Raw genomic sequence first — 24,684 nt, 5'->3', positions numbered from 1 at the left:
TCAATATCAAGCTTTGCCCAACCTTCAACTGGCTACAAAGTTGCGACCCATTTCATTTACATGTTGCAGTAGGGACCTTGGATCTAGAGCTGTATCACCAGTACGTCTTAAGACTAACGGGACGCCTTCCAAATTATCCAGGCCCAATAATGTTTAGAAACCGACACTCTAACGCTCCTTGCTCAATACAGATATGTACTCTGGGTCAAAGAGACACTCAAGTGTAATGACTTGAAATAATTAGTCAAACAGAGCTTTTTAGGTAAGGTTTATCGTGATCCTAATATGAGTAGGTCTCCCGTTAGACTTATGATACACAAGTGGATCACTCCAGAGATTGTTTTGAAAATTGTTGTGTGGTCCAGCGAAAGTTGTCGGCTAGATGACTTACAATAGGATGAATAAGACTTGCGACCAATTGTGCTTAATCATTTTCACGTATACAAAGTTACAGACTTACCACGTACGTCGGAAAGCAACATTTAATATCATGCCACATTAACGACGTTACACGCAATCATTCTTCTCGGTTTTGAAGGATGCGGCGCATATGTTGTAATATCAGTACTACTAGATTAGTGTATACGCGCAACTCTCTCAGTCGACAGTCATGATACCAGAAGCGAGAACAGATTTCCATAGACGGATTTTTTCAGTGAAGCTGGATACTCGTATATGATAAGGCAATCAATTCTCATTTACTCGGTGGTCTTTGGGTGCTTTCCGGTGCCAAGGTGTTGGGTGTGTTGGAATTACGGCACCGAGATGTTGGTTATAGATTTGACTTAATACTCTTGGCATGCAACAAATACCAACCTCGTCTGGAAATTTGTCATATAATCTCGCGAGTCTCCAGAAAAAGCTAGAGCCAAAAACTACTAACAATCTGCATACTCATATTAGTAGATAGACAGCTGAAGAACCCGTAGATTTCTAATTATGCAATGTTGACCGTCATGTATAACACGGAAATGTCCATAACGTGGGCTATTTCAATAGGCCTTTCAACATTGTTAGCCTACTTCTTCAAGAATCTCTACCGACAACGCATGCTAGTAAAAACCCTCATCAAACAAGGACTCGTAAGCCCTCCCCCCATCACTTACAATACCGTCTAATCATCAACAGCCAGTCGCACCCAACCACAACTTCCTCTTCGGCCACCTCCTCTACCTAAAACGTTTCAGCGATGCCATGCCCAAAGGAGCACACTTCCAATACATGTTCAGCGACATCTACCAAGAATCCTTCCAAGACGGCGGCGTCTTTTACCTCGACATGTGGCCACTCAGCCCATTATTCCTCGCAGTAGTATCGCCCACCACCGCAACAAGCGTGACGCAGACGAATTCGAAAATCTATGCTAGGAAACCCGATTTATTGCCTAAGTTGTTTAAACCATTGGCTGGAGGACCTAATTTGTTTGATATGCCGGAGGTGGAGTGGAAACCGTGGAGAGCTACGTTTAGTAAGTGTTTTAGTAATGAGCACTTCATGTATTTGGTGCCGGGGATAGTTGAGCAGACTCTTGTTTATTGCGAGACTCTGAGGCGGCATGCCGAGATGGGGGATACGTTTTTTCTGGATACGATGACTATTAGGTTTACGATGGATATCATTGGAAAGACGATTTTGTGAGTAGATCAAGCCTGGTAGAGGATCAGCTCTAACATGTACAGGAATTCCGAGCTCGGTGCTCAGAGAGGATATAATCCTCTCGCTGATTGTATGATCAGTCAGATGAGATGGCAGCAACCAAATGGTGATATCAACCCGTTCAGTTTGATCCACTTGCCGCGATTCTTCATGCAGTATGCATTCTTTTCCTTTTCCTTTAGCTTTCAAACTCCTAGCTTCGGGAGTTGACAACAAGCTTGGTTCTCAGACACGGCTCTAGACTCCTCTTACCTCTTGAAACACACAGATACTCACAGACTAACTTCTCACAGATGGTTAAACGGCCGAAGAATGGACTCATACATCGGCCCCGAACTAGACAAGCGATTCCGCGAACATCGTGCCAGTCCTCCCGACTCCAAAAAGAACAAAGCAATCATCGACCTACTCCTCCAAGCATACAGCCCAAACTCAGAAGCGACTCCTAACCAGGAAGAAACAATGGACCCAGAGTTCCGGTTATTCGCCATAAGACAAATCCGAATGTTCGTCTTTGCCGGACATGATTCCACATCAAGCGCTATAACCTACTGTTTCCATCTCTTGTCCAGACATCCAAAAGCACTTCAACGATTGCGAGCGGAACATGATGAAACGTATGGGATGGATATCTCATCTGTCGCTTCGAAACTTTTAGCGAATCCGGCACTGGCGAATGGACTGCTTTATACGACTGCTGTTATCAAAGAAGCACTGCGATTATTCCCGCCTGCGAGCTCTAGTCGGCAAGGCACTACCGGTGTCGAGATTACCGATGACAGAGGTATGGTATGTCCGACCGAAGGTGCCGTGGTATGGGTGAACCATCAAGCCATGCACCGAGCTCCAAAATACTGGGTGCGTCCCGATGACTTCCTTCCTGAACGATGGCTGGTAAGTCCAGACCATGAGCTGTATCCCATGAAAGGCGCTTGGCGGCCTTTTGAGAATGGACCTAGGAATTGTATTGGGCAGGGCTTGGTTATGATGGAGTTGCGAATCGTTTTGAGTCTTACGGTTAGAGAGTTTTTGTTTGAGGATGCTTATGAGGAGTTTGATGCGAGAGGTGGGAGGAAGGGGATTAAAAATTATAAGGGGGAGAGAGCTTTTCAGATTGATGAGGGGGCTGCTCATCCTGCGGAATATTATCCTTGTAAGGTGAAGCTTAATGTGTAGATTTTGGCGCTATGACTTATCCGACAAATTTCTTCTAGATAAAAAAGCTAAGAATAAGATCAGCTGAAGTGCCATTTGCCTACCATTATCGAGCTTTCCGCGTTGTGAAGATCTTCTAATTTCGAAGTCACCGAGAAAGAGAAGACGTTTTTTTAATCAATAAGACCGTAGGTGTAAAGGACACCGAGTGTCCGCGATATAAGAGACCCTGAAACTGATAATTCTGTTCGGTCCCGTCGATTCTGGTGTTTTGTACCGACGTGATATGGGTGCGATTTAAGCGAGGCCTATAAATTCACTTGAACAACCCTTTACTCGACAGCAATAGTAAGGCCGTAACCATTTTGATCCATTTGACTCACTAAGAAGAGCCCTTTTTGTCATATTATCACCTCCTCTTCAACCCACTATTAAAAACAACACCATCGACAATCTCCCTGGTCCCAGATGCCGAAATCCGATAAAGTCTCTCATCCATCCCATCCTTCACACCAAGAACTTTAACAACCAACTCCCTGCCGTCAAGTCTATATAGATATCCCTACGACATATTAGCCACACCCCCAGTTCAACCATAAGAATTTGAATCGACTTACCCTGACCTCGCCCACGTCCTTCCCCTTCAACCCAAACCAACACTCCGGCACCTCCAATTCTGTTAAAATCTCTAACTCTGGAAGCCTCAAATGATGTCTCTGATGTCTACCCTTCAAATCATCTTGGATTAATTTATGGAACTCAGTTTCTAATTTATACAACGTGCCACTAGGACATAAATGCCTAATCACAGGTGAGAGAAGTGGTACGAGGTGGAAGTGGCCATGGAGATGGGCGATTTCGAGGGCCGTTACATTTGGGTGTGTAAATTCTGAGGGATCGGTTACAGTTGTGCGGAGGGTTTCTGGGTGTGTTAGTGAGAGGAAGAAGGAGGTAAGAGAGGGGAGCAACTCAGGGCTCCGAGGTCTAGGAGTTTCTGGACTGTGGCAGCTGGAGCGCCCATGAAGACCATTTGGTGGAGAGGTGTCCAGCCTGTGGCTTTACTTGGGTCGGACTGATCTATAAAGCAGGATTTAGTGAGCGTTCAATGGGAGTTGCAGGTGATGTTCGTACTTAATCGAGGAGCATTAGCCCAATTTTCACCATACTTGTCTCTTGCAGTCCTGAGAACCTTGAAAATACTGTCGAAGTCGCCAATCCTCGCAGCGTCAGACAGCTCATCTCGCAGCTTTAGATATTCGGGCTCAAATCGCTCTCGATAAGTGTCTCCCCACCAGATTTGAACTTTCCTTTTCGAGGCAGTAGATGAGGAAGTTGAGTATGCAGGCGGTGCTTCTTCAAATAACGGCACAACTTCTGACTGGATCTTACTCTCCTCATGCATCTGCTTGACCTCTTCTTCAGTCCTCACAGCCGACGCCCTAACACGTATGAACAACCTCTTCACCTAAGATCTAAAAGCAGACTTACGTAGCAACACTCAACAACACCGTAACAATCTCTCCCTCATGCTCCTTCAACCGTCCACACAACCCTTCCACCCGACTCTTCTTCATCAGCATCTGCAGTCCCACAAAACTGCCCGCCTCGCTTATTTGCTTCACCAAGATCTTCAACTCACCCATCGTCCCCCTCGTCTCTGTATCGTTGAAATAGAGTAAAAGTTTATTGGCTTTGACGCCAAGTTGTTTTGTGAGACCTCGCAGCTGTTCGAGGAGAAGACGCACTCGCTCGACGTGGGAAAGGAGTTTAGTGAGGAGCGAGCGCGCATTTTTGATGGTCTCGATGGCGCGCTGAAGGAGTTTGACGGTTTGGAGACATATTGTTACGATGCCGGCTGCTGAGGCGGCTATCGAGAGAGGATCCATTGTTAAAGAATCTAAATCCTATATATATTTCATAGATCAACTATCTCTAATAAGTTTCGAATTGAAGCTTCGAAGGTGGGATAGTGAAGATCCACATCATGTGGTGAGATTTGGTGGGAATTCTCGCTAATCTATGTCAAACCACGGGCAAGTTTTGAAATCTTTCAGTATGTCAAAATCCTGTATGATTAAAAGTAAGCAGTGCATGTTTAGATCAATTTCCTTTGCAGGGAGAAGCTGCTGGTGTTTGTGTATAACTGTCCCGGGTTGCTATGTTAAAGTGTACCCGTTTCTGAAAGTTCTTGAATGGAAAAAGAGAACGTTTCTTCATTACTGAGAGACATAAAATTGCGCTTTCTGAGATACCTCCAAAATGTGATAGGCTTACTATCTTAGCACTCACATTGGGAAGTTTTGTGTTGGTGATCTGTGCCTGAATGACGACGTGTGCTAACCCATGCTAGCGCCAAGACTTCAAGACAACCCTGAAGGTGACTGAACAGTATCTTTTAAAACTACTAACTCCTTGCGATCCAACTATCAAACACATCAATTGTTTTCTAATTACAAAATAATCAAATAATCTTTCCATCATGGCGGAACCACCATATAAACGCAATCGACGTCCAGATAGTAAACAAATGTGGGATGAAGCAGATCGTCGCGCACCCTCAGCACCTATACCCACACGCGAACGCGACGACCGACGCGATGATCGCAGAGATGACAGAAGAAGATATCGAAGTCGGTCGCCCCGACGAGATGATCGACGCGGTGGAGGTCGTGAGCGTGGAGGGCGCAGAGATGATAGGGAATGGAGAAATGAGGGCAGAGGCAGTCGTCGAGATGACTACCGGGATCGCGATGGACCTAGAGATAGAGGTATGTATGCGCCAGCGGACATTTTTGCTTTGCCATACAGACAAAAATCTGACACTGTTGCTTGCGAAGACCGGAGAGATGGGAGGGACAGGCCTAGGGAGAGATCTAGAGAGGTAAAGAGGGATCGAAGTCGCAGTCCGAAGAGGGAGAGGAATATGGAGGAGAGGAGAGATGCGGAAAGAGAATTGAAGAGAGAGGATAGGGAGAAGAGTCGATCTTTAATACCTGATGAATTACCTACGAAAAGTCGAACCGCTACACCACCAGTGAGCTTCAAAGTTGGTGCGCCTCAAGCGCAAGCGCAAGATCATGATCGGATGGAGGTGGACCTCTCACGGAAATCTAAAGAGAAACCGGTCGAAATTCCTGTCGCAGACGAGGAAGACGATGACGAGATCGTGATTGAAGACGATGGCATGGCCGACATGCAGGCAATGATGGGCTTCGGCGGCTTTTCGACGACGCAAAATAAGAAAATCCTTGGGAACAACATCGGAGCAGTAAGGAAAGAAAAGAAGACCGAGTACAGGCAATACATGAATCGGGTCGGCGGATTTAATAGACCTCTGAGTCCTACCAGGGATGAATGAGGTGACTAGTAATGCAGAAGTAGCAAGGGCATCTGAGCGGAGGATGTGTGAACTTTTGCTTCATAGTCTAAGTTGGTCTCTTCGATTCTTCGCCCTCTAGATAAATGCGAAATTGATTCTACGGAAGTACTTGGAAAATGCATCGTTGCTAGGAGCTGTTAAGTTGTTGGACGGGTTCGTAGCCTTGCATGGTTGTATCGCACTGTAGGAATAAGATCATATACCCTGAACCGCAAAATATAATAATAGACACCCCAAACTATTCTCACTGGTGGAATCATTTCAACAGATAATTCTCAATTAGTACCCTCCGTGACATACCAAAATTGTCGTGCGGAGTCAAGAACTTCCACAGCCTCGCGAACAGGCTGAACGCGTCATTCGTCCAATTGGCCAGAGCTTCACAGCGATGTGTTCACAAAGTGAACATCTCTCTTTTTCAACTTCTCTCCCAGACTTTTCCCTCCTTCGAAACATAATCTGCGAGCTTCCAAAGTGATTATTGGAGCTCCAGGATATATTTGCCCTCGCATTGACTGCCTCCAAGATGTTGCGGTCGTTATGCACCGCGTTTGTTGCTGCGGTAGTTGTGGTTGCGGCCGAGGACCTATCGAATATCCCATTTCAAGAATTCGCACGGGAGACTAACCAGAGTTTATTGTGGAATCCTTATAGACCCAATGTCTACTTTGGAGTCCGGCCTAAGATCCCAAAGAGTTTGGTGGGCGGATTGATGTGGTCGAGGGTGGACAACTTTCAAGATGTCCAGCATAGTAGGTCAACGGTCAAGTTTTTGACAGTAATGCATGCTAATTGATGATCAATACAGACTTCAGACATACCTGCGAACAGGGAGAAATGAAAAAGTATGGATGGGAAGAGTTCGATGCGAGAAGTGGTGGGGTGCAAACGATGTACGACGAGAAGAATGGAATTGATATAACGACTCATTTTGTTAAGATACCCGGTGGAAACCATGGAGGCAGCTGGGCTGCACGCATTCGAGGAATTGTGAGAGAAGATGCACCCGAAGACTTGAAGACGACTGTCATTTACTATGCGAGCTTGGAGGGGTTAGGACTTTTGGAGCTTGACAACGAGGTTGATCCGTTAGGATACGAAGGCGATGTTTCGCTCAATGGAGACTCGGATGGACTTGGGAAATACAAGTTGACTGTCACAAAAGGAAGAGGACATCGACCAAAACATTCGCACCCTTCTTACGCGTCTAAGCCACTTGACAGAACGATAGTGGCCTCCCTTCAAGCGCCAGCGGAGGTTCTTTGGCAGATGAAGCCAATATTGTTTCGAGAACTGAAAGCGCAAATCGACAAGTACTTGGAGGAATATGGTGAGGAAAATCCGCCGCCCCCACCACAGGCATACACGATCTCGAACAGCGGTAACCCTGGAAATCTGTACATGATTCAAAAAGTGTTTGAAGGCAACTTCGAGTTTGACGTTATTTTCAACAGTGGCTCGGCCCCCAAGGAGATATTCTCTCAAGATGTTAGCCAACAAATTGATCAAAATACAAGAAACTACTGGGCGAGATTTGTTGGTACTTTTGATCCAAAACCTCCATTTGATGTGGAGAGTCTTCAAAAGTTTGCAAGCAACATGTTCTCGAACCTCATTGGTGGCTTGGGATATTTCAACGGAGATGGGGTTGTCGATCGTTCATATGCCCCTGAGTACGAGGAGGAGAATGAAGGATTTTGGGAAGAGACAGCTCAGGCTCGCGCCAAGCATCTAGAACAATTAGAAGGTCCATCGGAGTTGCTTACTACGGTTCCTTCACGGCCATTCTTTCCTCGTGGATTCTTGTGGGATGAGGGTTTTCACCTAATGCCGATTGTTGATTGGGATCTTGATCTTACTCTTGAGATTGTGAAAAGTTGGTTCAATCTCATGGATGAGGATGGATGGATTGGCCGTGAACAGATTTTGGGTGCTGAAGCACGAAGCAAAGTGCCTCAAGAGTTCCAAACTCAATATCCTCACTACGCCAACCCACCAACGCTCTTTTTCATTCTTGACACTTTTGTCAGTAAACTGGGTGCCTTGAATGGTACGACTCCACCTGCAAACGAGCGTCTTACCCCGAGAATCAATACAAAGCATCTAGACGACCAACAACTAGGTCTTCATTACCTCCGCGAACTATACCCCAAACTCAAGAAACACTACTACTGGTTCCGCAAAACCCAAGCCGGAGACTTAAAATCCTACGACCGCGATGCATTCAGTTCTAAAGAAGCATACCGATGGCGCGGCCGCACCCCCCAACACATCCTCACCAGCGGTCTGGACGATTACCCTCGGCCCCAACCCCCACACCCCGGAGAACTCCACGTCGATCTCATCTCCTGGATGGGCATGATGACCAAATCACTCAAGAACATCGCCACGCTCCTCGGCATCGAAGACGACGGCGCTGAACTCACCACCATCGAAACAGCTATCCTCCGTAACATCGACGACCTCCACTGGAGCGAGAAAGAGAAGTGCTATTGTGATGCTACGATTGATGATTTTGAGGAGAATTCTTTGGTTTGTCATAAGGGTTATATCTCGCTCTTCCCGTTCCTGACGGGTCTTTTGGATGCGAAGAGTGAGAAATTAGGACATGTTCTGAAACTGCTGGGCGATGAGGAGGAGTTATGGAGTGAATTCGGGATCAGGAGTTTAAGTAAGAAGGATAAGTATTATGGAACGGATGAGAATTACTGGCGTGGTCCTATCTGGATGAACATCAACTACCTAGCTGTCGTTCAACTCCTCGTACGTCCACCCTCCCCATATTCCTCCCCTTCCCAAAGCTAACCCACCACAGAAATACGCACAAACCCCCGGCCCCCACCAAACCACTGCCACAGATCTGTACTCCCGTCTCCGCATCAACCTGATCCAGACCGTCTACACCAGCTGGCAGGACACGGGTTTCGCGTGGGAACAATATAATCCGGAGACGGGCAAGGGGCAGCGCACGCAGCATTTCACGGGCTGGACGAGTCTGGTGGTGAAGATTATGGGGATGCCGGATTTGAGTGGTGGGAAGTGGGGGATTGAGGAGAAGGGGGAGGGGAAGGATGAGTTGTAGATGGGGCGGGGAGGAAAAAGAATGGGGGAAGGGGGAAAGGGGAGAGTTGTATATAGATAGGTAGGACGGAAAAGTTGAATGGGATTTCGTGCTCATTTGTTTGATGTGAAGTCATGTTTTTTGAGCTGAGTGCAAAAATGATTCCTCTTGCCTACTACACCAAACTCCCATTGCTAGTCTTTCTCGCCTGTTGAAATACGGTTTAAACAAACGTGCGTTATGCAACTCTTTCTCCACTTACACTTCTTTAGTTCCCCGTCTAAGGATATATCGCACTTACAGTTGTGCTGACAAGCGTTGAGAGCCCCCGGTTTTAGTTTACAATCCCTTGGTGTTGAGTAGTCACGATGTCTCGTACAAAAAGATTCTCGGAGTAGGAGTTAGTGAAGTGATGATTGTGATGGGTTGGGATTTAGTTTGTATTTAGAGCCGCTCAAGCTTGATCTGTAAATCCTGTTCGGTGAAGGAGCAGATGTCCAGTATACCCTTAATCTCCATTCTACTTCGACGACGGTTATAGAATTGAATTTCCTCTGAGCCTTTGATCTTTATCTGGATTAAATTATTTCATTTCTCCACAAACCCCACATCCTCAAATCTCATCCTCCTCATCATCAAAATCCTCCCGGTCCTCCGCACCCATATCATACAATATCCTTCCTCCCTCACCAGCCCCCATCGCCCCTCCGTCTTTCTGTGCGTCGAAATACGGAAGTACAACGCCTTCCCTATCTCTCTTCTGTTTCTCGGTGAGCGTGAGGTTGAATGTTGTTTCGACTTCGTTCTCATCTTCGTTGTTTTCTGAGGTGTGTGGGGGAGGAGCGTAGAGTGGATGTGTGTCGAGGAGTATAATCTCCGGTGATGGGTGTGAGGGGATGAGGACGAAATTGTCGATTATCGAACGCCCCGAGCGGCGACGGAGTTCGGCGTGGATGACGACCCCTGAGGAAGATGGGGTTACGGGGAGGGAGAAGAGAGCGCCGGAGGGGTGGGATGTGAGGGTATAGGTTGGTTCCTGGAGGGATCTATCTCGTGCGCGTTTTTGGGCGAGGATATGGGTGAGGGGCGTGAGGGATAGGATGGAGGTTGAGAGGTAGGTTAGGGTTGTGAGGGGGGATGGGGTGTAGGGTGTGTGTGGGAGGGGGATGTCCAGGTGGTAGGTTGAGAGGAGGGAGGTGTGGGGGGTGGGGAGGAGGGAGGTTAGGAAGGGGGTTAGGTGCGGGGCGTGGAGGGTGCAGAGAGGGGTTAGGGTGTCTATTATTAGGAGGGTTTCTGGGGGGTGTTAGTTTGTGGTCAGAAGAAGCGGAGGTATGAGGTTGAAAGTTGAATGACAATCGAGTTTGAGATGAAAACGTGACAGAAATTAGGCCTTGCTTGTGGAGAGCATGACACAGAAAGTTGACAAAGTAAGCCAGGCAATTGATGCCACGGATCTTAGAACGTGACGTGGATGAACATTGAAATAACATACTTAACGCAGAGGCAGTAGTGTTCGCTGAAGGCGGTAGTGGTATGTGTGAGAGGATCTCGGTACGAAGAGTAGCCAACGGTTTCGATCGTGCTGATATGAAGACCTCAGGCTCAAAAGAGACCTTCTTCCGAAGCGTGGCGAAAGAGATAAATATGATCTTCGTCTTGGAAATCTACATTATGTTAGAAAATTTCTTGTATATGTTTGGATAAACGGATCAAACATAACCAAGAAAACTCATAAGCAGGGCAGAATCGAGAAAATGAAGAGAAAATGGAAAAAAAGCCTGCCAATACTATATTGCACTGCCACGAGGATGTATTAATGCAGATATATTCAATGAAATACTCTTGGCGAAGTAAAATGAAAGGTTTGTCGATCCAACATGAGAATCAGGAAACTCGCCTTGGCTCTCCTCACGAATTCTCTTACAACACTGCCACTTCTCTGCTCCAAATTGTCCAGAAGCAAAGTGAAAGGACTTGCGCCATCTCTGAGATTTAAGAGTTTTTGAAACAAGAGTGTATTATGCGTTCTCCGCTGTTGCAATGGCGAAGGAGCCATATTTGTATTGAATGTATCGTGGTGGTGTGGTTTGTACGAAAGGGATGGTCGTGGTGGGGTCGGAGGGATGAAATTGTAAACGGGACGTGCTCGGAGTTCGGCGCCGAGGATTTGTGGGGTCGGTAAAAGGTTGTTTCAACCTCCTCGTCTCGAACCCTACAATTCAACATTCAACAATTATCTCATCGAGGGCGATCCCGTTGCTACCGTACCTCGACAAGTACATCAATAGTGGCAAGTGATTATTCTTGACAACCGACAGGAAGATTACTGAACACTTCATGTTGAAGAGTGAGCCAAGTGGTCACGAGTATCGAAGCAATTTTCCCAGGAGGCAACCAGAATTTGTGGTAGCATTGACCCCTGAACTCCTAGGACTGAGATTTTTTATTCCTCGTATTTAATCTCGATCGGTCTTTCATGCCTAATTAGTTACATTTGCTCTTTCATTGCTGCGGCACTTGATCTCGTCAGCATTTTGATAACATCATATATTGCGTGGCAGTAGGAGCAGGCCTCTATTAAATCATACCACTATCCCCAAATTCGTGGATACCAAGGCTTGAAAATTCCGGCGTTTTTCCTTCATTCGTTCATTACTATGTTGCCTAGACTCATAAAGAGCCTCAGTTCAAATTCACTTCCGTCATTCGGGGTTATTCAGCAGGTTTCAGCCTCATTTCTGCATTAAGGATGCATCCTCACGAGCAACAAACACCGATCGCCCCCAAGTTCAAGATCTGATACGGTACTTCGTTGGTAACCGAATGGAGATCTTGTAGCTACAAGTCGCAACACAGCTTGAACGGCGATCTGAACATGCCGAAGATGGCCCCAGATGTACTTCACGGGAGCTAGTTCCTTTGAAATACCATGACTTCCCTTCTACTGCCGGCTCCCACTTTTTCTTGTCATATACAGTCATAATTGATTCCACATCGTTCGATATGCGAGGTTTTGATTCAATTGCGAGCTTGATAGTCAGCCTCACGCTTTTAACACTACCTCTGGCTGTTGCGGCGGACCCTATCAATACCAACGGTGTAAATTTCCTGTACCCGCCACCCGGTCTGACACCCAAATACCTCGATACAATCAAAGCAACTTGGACTTCGCTGTTCCAGGCACCTTACCTATATACCAACTGTTTGAATGAGACTGGGGGTACTACAGTTAGTAAGTGAAATACGCTCCGTTCTTGAAGAGCTAAAAATAACCATATTACCATAGAGAAACATTATCCAGTTCCGACGAATGGCTCCTCGGCGGTAGTGTTGGATTTCAAGAACTTGTCGTCATGCTGGTTCAACCTACGTCCACAAGACTGGTACATTCCCGATTCTGGCTCAAACAGTGAATCCTTTGTGGTTGTACCCGGAATGAGACAACCTTATCCGCAGATTTGGGAGCTCGAAGTACAAGATCCAGGACAAATATCTTCGCCTGCCACAGAGACGGCCGGTGATTCTCCAGCTACTCTCACCATATTGACCCCAGACGCTACACCGAATCCATCACTCACTACTACAATTGTTAGGGGACCTGCAACTACTCTCGCTAATACAGCATCTTCTGCTACAAGTCCTGCGAAACCTGAGTTAGATGATCATGATCATGATCAGCATGGCTTAGGAAAGGGCGCAAAGGCAGGCATCGGAATATCCGTCGCGGCCATAATAATAGGTTTCGCGGCTTTAGCATTCTTTTTGCTCGCAAGACGCAACCAACGCCGCGAAATGGCCATATCCAACCACGTGTACGAAACCGCACTTCCACGACCGCTCTTACCCATAGCTCGTGTCTTGTCAGATACACCTTCCTACAGCACGACCGCACCCATCACGCCGCCCTGTCGAGCAATACTCGAACACATCAAGAATGAAGAAGAGGGCGGTACTACACCACGAATCGAAAGTGTAAGAAGCACCACACCGCGGATCGAAAGTATGAGGATAGAATCTCTGGCGAGCAATAGTCCGCGCATCGAAAGTGTCATGAATGGAAGTCTAAGGCAGGATAGTGTGAGGGCAGAGAGTATGGTGGAGTTAAGTCATGCTGATTCCGCGTTACATGAGCTGTATAGTCCGGCGGAGGTCCATGAGATTGGACCTGGTAGATGGGAGAATACTGGGTTTGGGTTTCCGCCGGAGAAGACTGCTAGGTGTTGATATTGGTGAAAGAGATAGGGAGATGCGGTGTGCCTGGGAAAAGCCTTTTTCACGGACTTCGAATGGTGAGAGGAGGGAGGCCGTAGATTATGAGAGGAGGATGAATTGTATCTAGTTTGAGCGTTTCTTTTGTATACTGGAGAATACCCTGGTGTTTCGATTGGGAAATGTGTACATAGGGTCCTGAGTCGTATTAGCGTATCTCTGGCTAGCATTTATAGTTTAGCATGGTGTAAGGAGTTTGAAACTAGCTATAAGCACATAATCTACACTATTTTCATGACTTTGTGTCTAGTGCACAGCGAGAAATTACTTTACAAACAGTGGTTTAGAGGCACGTGATACCAACCAAATCACCAACATTCGTGCCCCACCTTGATCACCAATGCTCCCCTCACCTTCCAACACTCTTCCTTTTCTTCTCACTTCCCTAGATACTCCTCTCCGTCAATAATTTCGTCCCGTAAACCATCACGATGTCCTCGTCCCCACCCCCACCAAAATACATCTACAAAATCCTCCCCTCTCCCCCACCAACCCCGCTCCCCACCTCCCTCCCTCTCTCCGACCTCGACGCCCGCGACGGCTACATCCACATGTCGACCTCCTCGCAGGTCCTCGGTACCTTAAACAAGTTTTTCGCCACCAGTACATCCGTTTGTATACTTAGGGTCCCGTATGAGAGGGTGAAGGAGCGGGTGAGGTGGGAGATTGGTGGGGGAGGGGGAGGGGTTTGGGAGAACGAGGGGGTGAATGGCGGGTTTGCGCATATTTATAAGACTGGGGAAGGGGATGATGCTATAGGGTTGAGGGTGGGGAGGGAGGAGGTGCTTGATTGGGGGGTTTGGGAGAGGGAGGAAAGTGGGTGGAAGGTGGAGGGGTGGCCGTGGGGGGAGGATAGACCTTGAGGGTTGAAGGACCATAAAACCGTCCTGCGGATTGCGCTTTCGACTCGGATATGGCTGGATAGATTCCTGGCTGTGGAAACAAGGAGACTCTCGAGCCAAGATTCATCGGCTGTACATACTACGGACACAGTCTCCGTTGACGCAAAGATAGACTCGGAATTCAACTCCCTCCTCCTTCGTACATAGACCGCGGGAGCCACCTGGTTACGAACATGTGGCTGGACTCGAAGTCGAAAATTCCTCGAACTTTGGTGTTGTGCGGACAAATTGCTATAATTATATATTTAGATTACAGTTGGCACTAGTGCATAAGTCATCGCACGAAAGACATGGCTTTCGACAAAAATTTCTAGGATTGTTTTGTGAATTTTCGTACACCAGTACCTTGCACAACTGGCCGGACACATTCTCAACACAAAACGTTCAGAAAGCGGTATCTTAAAACCCCTTCCGGGATATTTATATTTAGCCTTCACAATAGAGACAATACCGTATATTTAATCAGAAGGATTGAGTAAAAGTAGCGTTTCGGGGATGATATTGCTATTCTACCGTAATGAGGTGTCCTATCAGTCTTACAATACACTGGTGGCACAATTTTCAGTAAACGTTTAACTTCTATAGCGCCTACATCCACTTTTCTTGGTCGATAGACTTTTGGATGTGTCTTATAAAAGAATTATGTTTGAAAATGTATTAAGGTGAAAGGGTGTTAAGATGAATTTAAACAACTTTCATTTAGTCTCGCTAGGAAACTATACAAAGGAGATTTACAATTTCATGGGCACTGTCTGACACGGGCCGCTGACCCAGAATGATCCGGGCTGAAGAGGCAATGTACTTATATATCTCTAGATTTAAGTTTTTACTAAATAGGTAAGCTGTAATACCTATTCTACCTACCGCTAATAGTCTCTATTTATAAATAAGGTAGTATTTATCTATAGAGTACTCTATTTACAAAAAACTCTACTTAATTACTCTATTTATAAGTAGGCTAATATAGTAGTCTATTTATATATAACTTAAACTTCTATCTAAGAGTTAAGATAAGATCTTAAAGATGTAAGAAAAGTTTAGGTAATACTCTGATTTTTAGAAACCTAGTTCTAAGATCTAAAATATCGCCTTTGTCGACTTAAATTGTTGTATTTGTCGATTTAATTTAGAATGTCTCTAGAGTAATCACTTTATTTGTTTACAAATAGGGTAACCAAGTAGTTTTATGGACGAACGTGGTCTATGTTACACCTTATTCGTGAATAGGGTACCCCATAGGTAAACACTACTCTATAATGGTAGGTTAAATATACTCTATTGATAAATAGGGTAATAAGTGAATAACCTGTTCACGAACATTATATGTTAGTAAACGGGGTAGAACATACCTTATCCATACACACATATTAAAGTAATTTGAAACAATGAATTTAGAACAGTAAAACATAGTAGAAATAAGTTGTCTCATCTTATTCAAGAAATGGAAACTAGATTGACTTATACACAAAATGGATAAATGGTCAACCTACCATTCCGACTAATATTCATTAGTTCATCCTAACAAATCAAATATTAAAGGGTCTAAAGGAAATGAACGATGCAAAAAGTAATGCGGAGGGTCGGTGGCTACTTGTAAACTCTCATGAAGAATTTATTGAGAATTAAATTAGGAAAAACTTAGTTATCGCTTTATCAAGTAATTGAAATTCTATAAGAGAGCCTTTCAGATCATATGTAATAATAATATTGCTATAAGAAACTTTGTTGTTAGCCGTTTTTTTAGTGCTAGACATAGTATTATTTTACATCTTTTTTGAAAGTATACTGCCACCACCATTATTTATATTGATAGTTTTACTTGGGTCAAAGAATGAAGTACGAGCTAGCTTTTATTTCTTCTCATATAACAGTAAAACAAAGTGCTATTAATGGTAATATGATACTAATAAAACTTTATAAGAATCACATATTATTTTTTATACGTTCATGGTTAAATGTATTTGGACGACGACATCAGGAGAAAAGTACCATCGCCGCCCTTAACCTTCTTTTGGCTTCCAGCGAGGTAACCGTCATACAGTCTTTTCCTTGTGTTGCTTCAGTCCAGCCTCATTTTCATTTCGTGTTACACTTTCACAGAAACACACTCGTGGTACGATAACATTGCCCCTCATTTTCAGCTAGTACGGCACTCACATATATTATATGCACACTAAAAGATGTCTGACGACTGGGTACTATACTTTTCAAATGGGGTTCAATTCTTGATATCACTGAATAAGAGTTGCCTATATCCATATAAAACCACAGCAGCAACATTCCGGTAACGATGGCTGATAATCCTGAATTCGAAATCGATCTATTTAGTGGCGGTGCTGCCCAGTCTGGTTATCATATCAGGAACGCACCGAACGAAGAGCAAAGAAGAGTGCTTACTCAATACGGATCAACTCGAGTTGTGAAAGGCAAACTTCTGGATGTAGTTCACGGGTTTCTGAAGCCAAACCGCGAACCGGCGACTCTTATTGTTTCTGAATTCAAATTCCTCGGTTCGACTCGAGAAAATCGTTTTGTAAAGGCAAATATTAAATGGAAATTCGCCTATGAGGACATGAACTCAGATGAGACTCCCGAGGTCCATAAAGTGTCGTTCGAAGAACAATGGGTCATGGACACCACCAAGATCAGTGAAGCGAAGGAGTGCTCGATGAGAGGAGGTTTGGATGGTGGTGCTTCAGGAGTCAGTGCCAATATTTCCTCAGGGAGGACCATCAGCGAGAATTTCGAAAGCACGGATAACATAGTTCTGTACGGCTCCAGCATCTTTACCAAAGACCACCAATTTGGGCAACCAAACGCAGCACAATGGATCATGAACGAAAACAAAACAGACAGGAGTGGAATCCCAGACTCATTAACGACCGCTATCTTGGTCAAACGAATTCCGGATAAGAGTTTTGTTGGTGTCATTGAAGTCAGAGTTGAAACGGTGCTAAATACGAAAACTAAGGTCGCTGAATGGTTTGGGAAAAAACCAAAAGTCGACCCGGTTAAATTCAATCCTACCTTACCAGCTCTTATTGACAAGTACGTCAGATTCAAGGACCAACTGGATGGCATTGTCTTGGAAGACATACAAGCTGTCAGACACCATATATCTTTGCCAACGGCCTGATAGCTAGGTAAAATGTTCGTGCGGTTCCGGAGCTTGATGTTGTCAGTTATGACATATCTTCTCTGACAACGGTATGTCAAGTGCAAACTGGCCAGCGGTTGAGATAGCTCACGATTTTCTGAGTTTAAGTTTGGGCGCTCTTGGGGGGAGGATGGAAGGGATTATTAAACGCACAGTTCTGAAGTGGGCTTAGGTTGAAATCTCTTGTGCAATAGTTTCAATATATTTGGAATTTCCCTAAATTACTTGCAGAGTTCTGAAGTGCATCTATCACGAACGGTAGCATAACTCTCGTGATCATCGTTGTTCACAATCAAATTTAAGACAACCTCCGTCGCTTTCTTCGGTACCATCAGCCTTTTAAATCTTCCATCATGGTAACGGGCTTTTCGTCAGGTTCAGCGCAGTAAATCTGTGTCACTTCCATTTCCGATTCTTTGAAGACAAAGTCACGCACGCCTCCTAAGTTCGTCGAAACAACGGCTCCTGAAGTTCGAAAACATATCAATGGCCATAATCTTCCCTTGATTTCACCAAATACTGCTTCCTTCCCTATCTGTTTGTTAGAATTCCTGCAATCCATAGAAGTTCGTGAAGCTTACCCAAAAGCACGCCATTCTTTGTGAAATAAGCTTTTCGGGATCGAAAGTCTACACCACATCCAATCGTGTCGTTCTGGGAATATTTTGGCGCAGGCCGCACCCACTCTGCGTTCGATACGGATTCTAGCCATTTATGTATGCTACCATCGCTGTTATATCCCCAAGTCTCACAGCCCCAACCAGGCATTCCTCTCCGCTCCGAGTCGTCTGTGCAGAAACCAAGACCAATTTCGCTGTCAATCCCTTGATCAACAATAACTCTTAGAACAGACAAAAGGGTACGATTCTTACCTTTCCTGGCCTGCTTGTTGAACAGTTATCTCAAAATAGTATGAGTAAAGTCCAAAAGGCATGGGGTGGTCAGTTCGGACTTGTGTACCTACCCGCAATTCAGTCTTATGGACATTTTCTATCATGACGTTAGAACACTCTTTTCGAAAGGTTTGATTTAATGAAACACCTGCTGAGATTATTAAGCCATCATCAGAGATGATAATACCAGAGCCGACTATTGACCTCACCCGACAGCTGGGCGATTCTCCAGCAATCTCCCAGCGGTTGTCTGTGAAGTCGTTCATAGCAGCTCCGCCGCAGAATGAAGAGAGATTATGTTCGTTGTGAGCCTGGAATATTCTCATGAAGTTCCAGCCATGAATATCAAGTAGGCTCATGTCCGGATTGTGGCAAAGTATGATCTGCAATGTTTCTTCATTTTGGCTGTGTGCACCAAAATGCAAGGCTGTCATTTCTCTACTTCCAGCCAGATTCACATCAGCGCCTTCATCCAGTAGTAACTTTGTTACAGTCGTAAGTCCATGCTTTGCTGCCCAATGAAGAGGAGTGTACCCCATACGATCTCGAGAATTGACCTGTGGGTTGTTCTGAAGGCACGCTCTTACCGTCACCACATCTCCAAGTATTGCCGCCAAATGTAACACAGCCCATCCTTGATCGTTGAATAGAACCATAGCATGGTCTCTCATGAAGTAAGAACCCACATCTTTTCTCTTGTAAGTGATTGCTAACTCCAGGGGCGAGACATGGAAAGCACGAGTTGATAGTGACGCTCCTTTTTCTGTGATTGCTTTTACAACATCGACGGTTCCGAACTTTATTGCAACCTCTAAAGGGGTTAGCGACCATTGATTCAACGCAGAGAGACTTGCGCCTCTAAACAATAAGGCGCTAACCACTTCCAGTTTTGTGGTGACCGCAGCAGCATATGCAAGAGGAGTCAAGTCAATACTGAAAGCCCTAGCTTCTATATTTGCTCCTTGGTCGAGCAAGATCTCGATGATTGATGGTTCTCCGCGTGCTATAGCTGTATGTAAAGCAGTAAAAGATTGTTTGTCAGTTAAATCTAGTTGGTCGCTTGCACTTTCTTCCAACAGGTTGATCACAATTGTTTCGTGACCGTTGGCCACTGGCCATAGTAGAGGCGTACGACCAGAAACATTGTCCTGTGAAGTCCTTTCAGCTCCAGCTGCTAACAGCATCTCAACAATCTCTTGGTGGCCACCTTCCGCTGCGTGTGAAAGGGGCGTCTGGCCATAATCTTCATCTGTAATCTCAAGATTCACATTCGGAATCTGGAGGGCTTTCTGCAGAGCCAACAAGGAAAGTGACTTCGAACGAGGCGCGTGTCGGAATATGTAGAGAACAGCTTCACCGTAGTCATCCGCCGTGGGTAGTGATCCGTTTACTCTTTCCAATACTTGTAGTACTGACTCTGGAAAATCGCCCTCAAAGGCTAATTGCAATGGCGTTCGAGCCCCACCTGACAGATTATCCTTACAGAGCGGATTTGCGTTCATATCCATGAGCATCTTTACGATGGCAGTATTACCAAGCTGAGCCGCACGATTCATTGGGTAGGAGTCTCTTCGATTTCTTGAGTCTGGTTTTGCGCCACATTCCAAGAGGGCCCTTACCCCTTCCTCAGAATTGCAACGGACCGCCTCAAACAAGGCGGTATTATTGAGTGAGCTTTCAGCCTCCATGTCCGCTCCGTATCTTTTTAATATTTTTATGCACTCCGGATCCGAGTTTAACCAATGAAGAGCGGTGAACCCCTTCATGTTGTCCCTGTCGTTTATGTTAATGCCTGGCGAGTTCTCGAGGACGTGACGCAATACGGCACTAAATTGGCCTTTCGCGGCCATGTGTAACGCAGTATCTCCGTGGTGGTTTGCTATGTTAAAGTCTGGTGCATGTTGGAAAAGATCTTTTACAGCTTCCAGATGACCCTTTTTGGCTGCTAGATGAAGAGGCGTATTTCCATCTTCGTTCCGCAAGTCTACGTCAGCTTCTTGCTGGAGAAGAAGGCTCACTATAGAAGAGTAGCCAAATTTCGAAGCCTTATGCAGAGCACTTTCCAGGTCGTGGTCTACTATATCAACTTCCGCTCTGGCCTTGAGCAGGACTTTCACGGAATTCAATTTCCCTTCGTTCGACGCTAATAGAAGTGGAGAAGAGTTATTTCGACCGACCACATTCGGATTTCCGCCGCTTTCAAGGATCAACTTTACAATTGTAGTATTTCCTTTTCTAGCAGCTAGATGCAACGGTGTCATTCGCGTTATGCTTTTGCGGTTGTAGTCCTCGCCAGATTTGATCAAAATCTTAGTTATCTCAATATGGCCCCGTTGAGCAGCTGAATGTAAAGCGGTAGGTTCGTCTATATATTCAATGCCCATTCGGTCTTCCAAAAACGTCGTCCTGTCTTTCTCATCATTACTGCTGGAGCTAGAAACCTCTGAATTGTATTCGCTTTCCAAACAAGGATCTTCTATGGTGCTACTTTCTTCATCCGCAGCAAACCCTGGATTGCATTCATCAATAACCCGGGAACCATCGTCTTGTAATTTACCGGTAATTGTTTTGTTTCCGGCCGAATGGTTCTCATCAAACTGGAGATAGTTTCGTTTCTTTCCTCCCGTCTGAGGCTCTTGAGTGCCGATCGACCTGGCTGTCTCCGGGTTCTCAGGTCGTTGTATTTCTTTATTCTTCTGAATTTGACGCAATAACGCTTGCACAATTTTCAAACTCCCACTGGCGGCCGCCAGATGTAAAGGTGTGAATTTGTCCAAATATACACTTGATGAATCTACCCCGAGGCCCAAAAGTTTTTCTACCATATGGAAGTCTCCATAATGACATGCAAGGTGGAGTGCGTGGACTTCTTCGCTGATTGTTTTCACATCCTCCCCTGCTCTTTCAATCTCTTCGATGATCTTCACATGATCATTGCTTACGGCTACGTCTAGCAGCTGCAGAAAGTTGACATGATGGCCATTCCTCTTGACCTTGGCGAGGAGTTCTCTAAACAACATTTTGTGTCCATGATGAGCTGCTAGGTCTAGTGCGGCGATCAAATCTTCAAGATCTACAATAGCAGCAATTGCGTTATTCTCGAGAAGCTCCCTCATTATCTCCAAAGAGCAATTTGATACCGATATTTGCAAAAGATTGGCTACCGTCTTGCGAGATAGTTTTAAACAATCTGGTTTTCTCAGCAAAATTCGGACGGTCGGCAGCTGACTGCGACGAATTGCTTCTACAAGCAGTTCGTCGTAAGTATATTTCGAAAATAGTGTATGGATAATGTCATTTTGTAGATTATTCATGCCTTTCACATTTTCTTGCAGAGCATCTTGTTGGAATAGCCCGTACTGCCTGTCCCCCAATCCAATGTGATTGTTTGTGTTGGAAAGTATTTTCACTATTTCTAAATGTCTCCCCAAAGCCGAGGTTTTAGAGATGTGCTGGGAAACCAAATCATCATCTCGCATAAGTGGGAAGATGCTCGCGTGTGCTTCTCTTGCTGCTGCATGAAGAGCTATTTCTTTGTGAATGGGATCTGCGGTTTTCAAAAGTGTCGTCACAACATCAACCAACCCTAAATAAGAAGCTGCGTGAATCGGGGACATATTACATTGAAGTTGAATTTTGATATTGTGCTCTATAGGTCGAGCTCGGATCCATCTTCGTAACCTTGTTTCGTCGCTGAGAAAGTCGACCACGTCTTGATGTAAACGTTTGTTGCATCTAGCATCGCTGTAATGATCTTGCCAGTAGCGAGCTGCATATGCCATAAAATCGTGTGGTTTGACTGGATGAAAGTTCGTGACCCTCAAATTTGGATTCTGCAAAGCTTGCTTCTCAGTGTCGTTCCAAGACATGTATTTCAAGCACTTCCTAGCAATCTCATCATGTTCTAACAGAATCGATGATGAGCTGTAGATTGGCGGTAGTGAGGCACTTCGTTGATTTCTTGAAGATGTAGAACTACTAGCGGTGTTCTTTTGCTTCAGTGCATTCAAGATGGGCTCCTTGAGGCATTGATGATAGAGGTGGACCTGCTCCTGCTGTATCGAGAATATAGGACCAAGATTCTGGATCAGATCTTTCCGAATATTTAGTGGGATATCGATCTCAATTTCAGCGAACGAGTTCGCTTGGTCGCTGATAAACAAGGCGATCGAAAGTTCAGATAAAGTTAGTGGTCGGTAGGAATGCAAGATCCAGAATAGACAGTCATGTATCCACAGTGGGGAAGATAAGACATGATCAACCAAGCGTTCAGGGAAGGGCGGATGACTGGCGAATATCGATTGAATTTCGGCTTGTATGGAACTGGCTGTGGACCTACATCCTTGAGCTCCAAGTAATCTGAGACCTAGCGCTGTCTCCAGCTGGCGTCCTCGAGTCTGACTTTGTCTCGACAGTTTATCCGCTAGATCTTTGTATTCTGGGGAAATGAAAGCCAAAGAGTGAATCCCCCTTTCGGCTACAGTGGCAACATCTCTCTTTATTTCGTCCGGAAATTCTTTCGCCAAGTCAACTACATGCAAGGCAGGCAAATGATGATTTGGTGGCGGCTCTGTGGCAGTGACAACAATCTTACAGCAAGCTTCTCTCTGGATGCAGCTGTGAATTAAGTCTTGTAATTCAGAGAAGATACTCCTATCTGCTCGATCAACAGCGTCTATGACGATAATGATGTGTTTAATTTCTGACGAGGTGATCAAACTGCAAAGAATCATCCAAAGGTCGCTGGTTGTCCACGATATCTGGTTTTTGATGTTAAGATAGTGTGCTCTGATGTCCTGAAAAAGCTGAGGTCTACCACCTAGTAGTTGACCAAGGACAGACATTAGAAGAGCCTTCCTTGAAACTCGCTGATGGTAGCAATCAAACGAGAAGTAAGCAGTGAGACGCTCGAATTTGGCGTTCTGGGATTCATGCTTCCATAGAAATGAAGATAGAACTGATTTGCCAATTCCTAGCGGCCCGAATATATAAAGCATGCTTGCGCTATTTCTCATCGCCCAAGAAGAATACGTTGGACTCCATGTTATCTACTTTAAGGTTTCTGGATCCTTGCGCCAGAAAACACAGCTGACAGGTTTTATGTCTAGTCGTGAAAGTGTGTGCTCGTAATCGTATTCTTCGTAAGCAATTTCATGAAAACCTAGAGCAATTAGTTGGATTCGACGGATATCCTCAGCGAATGATGGAAAGTAAGATTACCTTTTCTATCTGGTGAAGCAAGACCCTTGATTTTATCTGAAATCATTTGCAAAATTTCATCTGCATTTTCCGGCTTACTTTTGGGTATCAAGAAATCTACATCCAGAGGTACTCGCTCCACGTTTGGTCCATCGACCCAAGAGCCCACCCCATTTTCAATCTTCAAAATGTAAGTGCTGTACGGAAAGCGACATTCTCTTAGTGGCTAATACACCTTCGCGCCCTCCAGAAATGTAACACTGTCAAAAATTGCATAAATCAATTGATATAGAGAACAACTTCGAGTGTAAAAAGTGATGCAATCTTAAATTAGAAGAAAAGGTAGTACGAACTATTAAACCCTGGTCTTTTGGTTCTTTTCGAATGAAGTGGAGTATCTTATACGCTGCGGCTACTGGGAAAAATTCTTCGCAAAGTTTTTCCAGTGCGGTCGAGAATTGCTCTAATGCGACAGACAAAACGGGCGTGGAGGATTCGGATGCGACGTACCTGAGCGCTATTTTTTGCCAGGAACTAAAATCGTGAATTTGAGGCATAAATCCCAGTGATACCTTCCATCGTTAGATAATTTCATATTGCATTAGGGATAGCTACGCGTAAGCTTCTAGCTGATCTTTTTCTAGAAGGACTAAATTGACAGCTTTAATCGGACTTACAAGGCAGGTAGCTTTCCCGGCTACTGTGTGGAAATCAGTATGGCTATGTGCCATCAATAGAGCCTGAAGTAGACTTCAGCGGCGGTTTTTAAAGTGGAAAGGAGCGCTTTTTATGCTCCTTACTCTGATCGTGATCAGGAATGCAAGGCCATAGCCAACGAATTTAATTTGATCTCTCTAGCCAGAATTGTTAGCAGCCAAATGAGTTGAAATCTCTGCATCTACCTGATCTGAATACGGGTTTGAATATACAAGTTTCTGGGCAATGTGTGATAGAAGGTTGCTTGCTCGATGTCGAATTCCGGTACTGCAAAAGATACTGTCTAGCGATGAGTA

The 24,684-nt window shown here is 45.1% G+C and overlaps 8 protein-coding genes across 8 annotated transcripts; 5 read left to right on the top strand and 3 right to left on the bottom strand.

Annotated features, from left to right (window-relative positions):
- Nucleotides 1-956: 956 nt before the first annotated feature.
- GLAREA_00993 (Cytochrome P450) lies at nucleotides 957-2,832 on the top strand (the record flags this gene model as incomplete). Its single annotated transcript, XM_008085751.1, has 4 exons — nucleotides 957-1,082; nucleotides 1,129-1,634; nucleotides 1,680-1,811; nucleotides 1,950-2,832. 4 exons carry the CDS (start codon nucleotides 957-959, stop codon nucleotides 2,830-2,832), a joined length of 1,647 nt encoding a protein of 548 aa, XP_008083942.1.
- A 388-nt stretch (nucleotides 2,833-3,220) lies between these two features.
- Nucleotides 3,221-4,697, bottom strand: GLAREA_00992 (uncharacterized protein; the record flags this gene model as incomplete). The annotated part of the gene is made up of 5 exons (XM_008085750.1): nucleotides 3,221-3,373; nucleotides 3,429-3,733; nucleotides 3,781-3,888; nucleotides 3,943-4,250; nucleotides 4,300-4,697. The coding sequence occupies 5 exons, from the start codon at nucleotides 4,695-4,697 to the stop codon at nucleotides 3,221-3,223; spliced, it is 1,272 nt and encodes a 423-aa protein (XP_008083941.1).
- Nucleotides 4,698-5,290: 593 nt separating this feature from the next.
- Nucleotides 5,291-6,169, top strand: GLAREA_00991 (uncharacterized protein; the record flags this gene model as incomplete). The annotated part of the gene is made up of 1 exon (XM_008085749.1): nucleotides 5,291-6,169. One exon carries the CDS (start codon nucleotides 5,291-5,293, stop codon nucleotides 6,167-6,169), a length of 879 nt encoding a protein of 292 aa, XP_008083940.1.
- Nucleotides 6,170-6,716: 547 nt separating this feature from the next.
- GLAREA_00990 (Six-hairpin glycosidase) lies at nucleotides 6,717-9,272 on the top strand (the record flags this gene model as incomplete). The annotated part of the gene is made up of 3 exons (XM_008085748.1): nucleotides 6,717-6,942; nucleotides 6,999-8,953; nucleotides 9,006-9,272. 3 exons carry the CDS (start codon nucleotides 6,717-6,719, stop codon nucleotides 9,270-9,272), a joined length of 2,448 nt encoding a protein of 815 aa, XP_008083939.1.
- Nucleotides 9,273-9,864: 592 nt separating this feature from the next.
- Nucleotides 9,865-11,307, bottom strand: GLAREA_00989 (uncharacterized protein; the record flags this gene model as incomplete). The annotated part of the gene is made up of 3 exons (XM_008085747.1): nucleotides 9,865-10,526; nucleotides 10,744-10,915; nucleotides 11,176-11,307. The coding sequence occupies 3 exons, from the start codon at nucleotides 11,305-11,307 to the stop codon at nucleotides 9,865-9,867; spliced, it is 966 nt and encodes a 321-aa protein (XP_008083938.1).
- A 947-nt stretch (nucleotides 11,308-12,254) lies between these two features.
- Nucleotides 12,255-13,475, top strand: GLAREA_00988 (uncharacterized protein; the record flags this gene model as incomplete). The annotated part of the gene is made up of 2 exons (XM_008085746.1): nucleotides 12,255-12,483; nucleotides 12,538-13,475. The coding sequence occupies 2 exons, from the start codon at nucleotides 12,255-12,257 to the stop codon at nucleotides 13,473-13,475; spliced, it is 1,167 nt and encodes a 388-aa protein (XP_008083937.1).
- A 3,237-nt stretch (nucleotides 13,476-16,712) lies between these two features.
- Nucleotides 16,713-17,558, top strand: GLAREA_00987 (uncharacterized protein; the record flags this gene model as incomplete). The annotated part of the gene is made up of 1 exon (XM_008085745.1): nucleotides 16,713-17,558. One exon carries the CDS (start codon nucleotides 16,713-16,715, stop codon nucleotides 17,556-17,558), a length of 846 nt encoding a protein of 281 aa, XP_008083936.1.
- A 352-nt stretch (nucleotides 17,559-17,910) lies between these two features.
- GLAREA_00986 (Ankyrin repeat-containing protein) lies at nucleotides 17,911-23,316 on the bottom strand (the record flags this gene model as incomplete). Its single annotated transcript, XM_008085744.1, has 4 exons — nucleotides 17,911-18,110; nucleotides 18,161-18,393; nucleotides 18,452-18,569; nucleotides 18,621-23,316. 4 exons carry the CDS (start codon nucleotides 23,314-23,316, stop codon nucleotides 17,911-17,913), a joined length of 5,247 nt encoding a protein of 1,748 aa, XP_008083935.1.
- Between the last annotated feature and the right edge of the window lie 1,368 nt (nucleotides 23,317-24,684).

This window comes from Glarea lozoyensis (genome assembly GCF_000409485.1).
Source record: "Glarea lozoyensis ATCC 20868 chromosome Unknown GLAREA3, whole genome shotgun sequence".
Classification (NCBI taxonomy): domain Eukaryota; kingdom Fungi; phylum Ascomycota; class Leotiomycetes; order Helotiales; family Helotiaceae; genus Glarea; species Glarea lozoyensis.
The sequence above is the reverse complement of the archived record's forward strand: the minus strand, read 5'-3'. Positions and strand labels throughout refer to the sequence as shown.